The sequence below is a fragment of the Crocodylus siamensis genome, chromosome 1, assembly GCF_052110815.1.
Source record: "Crocodylus siamensis isolate JL-2025a chromosome 1, ASM5211081v1, whole genome shotgun sequence".
NCBI lineage: Eukaryota > Metazoa > Chordata > Crocodylia > Crocodylidae > Crocodylus > Crocodylus siamensis.
The window spans coordinates 103,222,168-103,227,286 of record NC_143395.1 but is presented as its reverse complement, the minus strand read 5'-3'; the positions used below and the strand labels follow the sequence as shown (position 1 = coordinate 103,227,286).

The following is a 5,119-nucleotide window of genomic DNA, read 5'->3' as shown; positions in this document are numbered from 1 at the left end:
CGTCAAATGCCCCTTCATGGCACTGACGTGCTGCAGAGGTGGGTACAGCCCGAAGAGGCCGGAAAGTCATGTCAGGCCAAAGCAAAGAGCAAGCATGAAGGAAAATAAGTATTCCTCTCCTTGATGGAGGCATGTTGAGGGGGGACCTTCTTGGCTTGGGGTATCTCTGGGCCCTAGCTGGGGGGGGAAAGCACCTTTGCAGGCTAGGTGCCTCTGGCACAGGGTTGGACTAGACCTCTGGAGCCCTGCTTGCCTACAACATTGACTCCTGTAGTTCCCTTGTTTTACCTGTGGTAGGTTTGGGTGTTATACCTTGCGTTGTGTCAGGCTTGAGGATAGTTGGTGAAGAATTTGTGGATCATATGCTGATCCTGCCTGAAACAGGGGGCTAAATGATCTCTGAGGTCCCTTCCAACCCTACTTTTCTCTGATGTTGACTGTCACGGTTGCCCTGCTTTCCCTGTGGCAGGTCTTGCGCTGTGTTGGGTTTGAGGACAGTTAGCTGAAGAAATTGTGGATCCTATGGGGCAGTTTGGCTGGGGCTGATCCTGCCTCAGGCAGGGACTAGCTGACCTCTGGAGGTCCCTTTGCAGCCCTGCTGCTCCTGTGATCCTGCGCGCACGGGCAGCGGGGGGGGAGACTGGCACGAGGGAGTGGGGGGGGAGTAAAAAACCCCCCAACTCCCATGTGGCGGTGGAAAGACAGCGCCCTTTCTGTGCGCGGGAGCGTGCCAGCTTTGGCAGACAGGAGGAATGCGGCGTGTCAAGGGGTCAGGATCAATCCGGTGCGAGTTGATGAGGCAGGAAGGTGGGGAGGAATGTCAGGAATGTCCCTGTTTGTGGAGGGCTCCCATTCAGCCCATTGGCTCGGCCCGCCGCCGCCGGCCCATAAAAGCAGGCGGGCGGCTCGCTGCAGCCTCACAGCGCCTCTGCCTCCGCCTCCGCCTCCCTCGGTGCACCCAGAGCCTCCGCCTTCATCCGCCTCCTGCAGCATGGGACCTCTCCGCCTGGCCTTGCCGCTGCTGCTCGCCCTCCTCGGCCGGGTAAGCGCCCCGTCCCCCGGGTAGGCGCCCCGCGGCGGGGCCGGGGCCGGGGCCGGGGCCGGGCCCGGGCCCGGGGGGAGCCGTGCCCTGACGCCGCCCTGCCCTCTCTCCCGCAGGCGGCGGCCCAGGACTGCAGCGGGCAGTGCCAGTGCGCGGCGCCCCCGCGCTGCCCGGCCGGCGTGAGCCTCGTGCCCGACGGCTGCGGCTGCTGCCGGGTGTGCGCCAAGCAGCTGGGCGAGCTGTGCACGGAGCGGGACCCCTGCGACCCGCACAAGGGCCTCTTCTGCGACTTCGGCTCGCCGGCCAACCGCAAGATCGGCGTCTGCACCGGTAAGCCCGGCCGCTTCCTGCGGGGCAGGAGCCTTGGGAGGGGGTGAGCCGGCTGTGGGGGGCAGTAGTGCTGGGGGATGCTGAGCCAGCCACGGGGCAGTAGCGGGAGTAGGGGGCTGAGCCAGGTATTGCAGCAGGGGAAGCTTAGGTGGGAGAACTTCCTGGCTGGGAGGGTGCTAAAGCACTGGAGCAGGTGACCCAGAGAGGTGGTGGCATCTCCATCCTTTTTAAGACCAACCTAGATAAAACCTTGGCTGGGGTGCTATAGCTGGGGCTGCCTCAGAGAAAAACAGGACAACCACTGCAGCCCATGTCATAGACCAGTGGTCTCCAAAGTGGGGTGTGTGCACCCCAGGGGGTGCACAAGATGATCCATTGGGATGCAGGAAGAAAAAATTAGAACTTCTGTTTCTATTTATATTGATATAAATATACATATATTGGGGGTGCATGCTCAATTTTTTTACTGGAAGGGATGCATGATCAGAAAAGTTCTAGAGACCACTGTCATACACAAGCAAGGCTGGAAGGGAGGGGGTTATTTTGTCCACCCCCTGCCTGAGGCAAGAGCAGCCATATCCAAACCATCCATCTGATCCATAAATTCTTCCTCAAGCCTGACACAATGCAAGACCTAACACCTGAACTAGATGCTCTTGTGAGCTCCCTTCCAGCCTTCATTTCCTATGATTTCTAGCCTCCCCCGGCAGCCACCTCCTGGCCTCGCTCAGCCCACCCTGAAAAGCAGCAGGTGCTTAGGTGCCCAGCTAATACCTTCTTCTTTCCTCCTGGCAGCCCGGGATGGAGCCCCCTGCGTGTTTGGCGGCATGGTGTATCGGAGTGGGGAGTCCTTCCAGAGCAGCTGCAAGTACCAGTGTACCTGCCTGGATGGGGCGGTGGGCTGCGTGCCCCTGTGCAGTATGGATGTACGCCTGCCCAGCCCTGATTGCCCCTACCCGCGGCGGGTGAAGCTCCCTGGCAAGTGCTGCGAGGAGTGGGTGTGTGATGAGCCAAAGGAGCAGACAGCCGTGGGACCAGCCCTAGCTGGTGAGTTGGGGTTTCAGCCTGTAGCTTGGGCATCGAGGTAGTCGGTGCTGGGATGATTAGCCCCAGCGGACCGGCTTCATCCCTGGGGCAGTGCAGGCATTGCACTGGAGCTGCCAGAATAAGTGACCTCAGAGGTCTGTAGAGTGTCTAAGAGGGTCATGGTGTTTTGTGCTTGCACTGAGGTCCAGCCTCTCATCCTGTTTGTTTTGGGCTCTGCAGCTTACCGACTGGAGGACACATACGGTCCTGACCCAACCATGATGCGTGCCAACTGCCTGGTCCAGACCACTGAATGGAGCGCTTGCTCCAAGACCTGTGGAATGGGCATCTCCACCAGGGTCACCAATGACAATGCCTTCTGCAGGCTGGAGAAGCAAAGCAGGCTCTGTATGGTCCGACCCTGTGAAGTAGACCTGGAGGAGAACATCAAGGTAAATATTTCTGTCTACATGCAGCTCAGTAAGAGGATGCCCCATCTCCTGGCATAGGCCTAGTGCTAAACAAGATGCATAATAATTGGCTGAGAGGAGACAGCTTTTGGATCTGCCCAAATCTTGTCTGAATCCTGCAAGTGCACATACTTTAGATGTCCATCCTAGATAATGGTGGTACAGGCTCTTGAAAATGTCTCATGAGTGAGTTAAATGCTATAAATAAAGTGACGGGATAACTTGGCAGATAGAAATGGAAAATGTACACACTTAGTTTTGTTATTTAAAAGTGCCTGGCTTCTAAAAAAAAAATTAATAAATAATAATGTCATTCACTTACTTCCTAACAGAAAGGCAAAAAGTGCATTCGCACCCCCAAAATCTCCAAGCCCATCAAGTTCGAGCTCTCTGGCTGCACCAGCGTGAAGACCTACAGGGCTAAGTTCTGTGGTGTCTGCACTGATGGGCGCTGCTGCACCCCCCACAGAACAGCCACTCTGCCTGTGGAGTTCAAGTGCCCTGATGGTGAGGTCATGAAGAGGAGAATGATGTTCATCAAGACCTGTGCATGCCACTACAACTGCCCTGGAGACAATGACATCTTTGAGTCTCTGTACTACAGAAAGATGTATGGAGACATGGCATAAAGCCAGAAGGAGACAAACTAGAGACTTTCAACTTGAACTGTTTTGCATCTCATTTTTTTTTTTTTCTGTAAACATGATTCAATAGCACAAGGTATTTAAATCTCTTTTTAAGTTCAACAAACTTGCTCCACGTGACTTAAGACAAATTGTCTACTGACCCCAAACATTTGGTTTGAAGAAGAGGGTAAAATGGACCTTGGGACCACAGCAAAGCACAAGATCCAGAACATGCTGTTCATGAGGTGTTGTTTAGGGGTTGCTAGGGGCCATTTGCAGGAAGAGCAAATTTCCAGCAATGTTCCCTTGGTGTGGTACTGTGTGTTCCACCTAGTAGTGCAATGGAAAAGGAGACCCTTAGCATGTTTGCTGACACTGGGATATTGGCAGTGACAGCTGGAATGTAAATCCTCACCCAGCAAGGTGCTAAGTAAAAGGCGTTCTGTTAGTCAGGACAGTAAATGTATCAGCTTTGACACTGATTCAAATGACTTGTTCAAGAAGAATCAGAATCGTGTCTATTAGACTGGACAGCTTGTGACAGTTAATTTACCTGTAACAAGCTACGTTTTATTAATATTGTAAATACTGTGTATATATATTTGTACAGTTATCTAAATTAATTTAAAGTGTTGTGCCTCTGTTAATGCTTTGGTATTTTAATGATAGCCTTCTCTTTTGGAACAAGATAGGTAGGATGTAAGGCTTGTCTGACAATGCATTCAAAGCATGAAATAGATACTCTAGTGGAAATTGTTCAGTTAAAGTGATGGTGGGACTACTTGCTATAGTTGAGGTGCTTCTGTCCTTGGAAGCATTAATGGGGGAAAATATGGTTACCTCAGCTTTAGTATGCAAGTGACCTTAAGTAAAGTGAGTAAATTGTTTTTGTAGCTGACCAATCTTTCCACATAGGAGAATTTGTTTCTTTCTTTGACTATTACTGTTCTTTGAACAGTTTGTTTATTTGTTGAGAAGTGTGACCAAAAGTTACATGTTTGCACCTTTTTAGTTGGAAATAAAGTATTATATTTTTTATATAAATGACTTGGAACTTCATTTACCCTTAATTTCTAACACTTGGGTAATTTATATTACTTTCCTACATACTCATCAAAAAAGGATTTGCTTTGTCACATAAGTCAGTGGTGGATGAGTTCTGTACTGAAAAACAAGTAACACTGAGGGGAAAAAAACCATGGTGACTTACCATCCTATGTTCCAATCCCATAAAGAAAACTCATCGGCTAATATATCCCTGGTAGTGAAAATACATATAGGATCATTCAGAGGTTTTTTTTCTGTTTCAAACTAAATGGAAGTGAGCTAAGTTTTGGAGAGCTGAACTCTGTGCTAATGAGTGATCTATAGCTATGACCACACATAACAAGCTGGCTTAAAACTAGAGCTGTCTGGTTTTTTTTGTTTGTTTCTTTTTTCAATCCGATGCTTGCCACCATATCGTCTTGGCATCAGCTGTGCAACATCATTGCAAGCTGTTCAGTGTTAATACAAGGGCTTTTTTTCTACAACTTAGTTTGAGATACACTATGGAGAAATACCTTTACAAATATTATGATATGAAATGGAAACAGTTTTTTCATTGTGGAGTCAAATCCAAAGCC

At 50.4% G+C, this 5,119-nt stretch overlaps 1 protein-coding gene across 1 annotated transcript; it reads left to right on the top strand.

The window, feature by feature from the left end:
• The first annotated feature begins 883 nt into the window (after positions 1-883).
• CCN2 (cellular communication network factor 2) lies at positions 884-4,538 on the top strand. The gene is made up of 5 exons (XM_090039233.1): positions 884-1,042; positions 1,159-1,372; positions 2,168-2,419; positions 2,639-2,850; positions 3,201-4,538. Exons 1-5 carry the CDS (start codon positions 992-994, stop codon positions 3,495-3,497), a joined length of 1,026 nt encoding a protein of 341 aa, XP_089895359.1. The 5' UTR covers positions 884-991; the 3' UTR covers positions 3,498-4,538.
• The last annotated feature ends 581 nt before the right edge of the window (positions 4,539-5,119 follow it).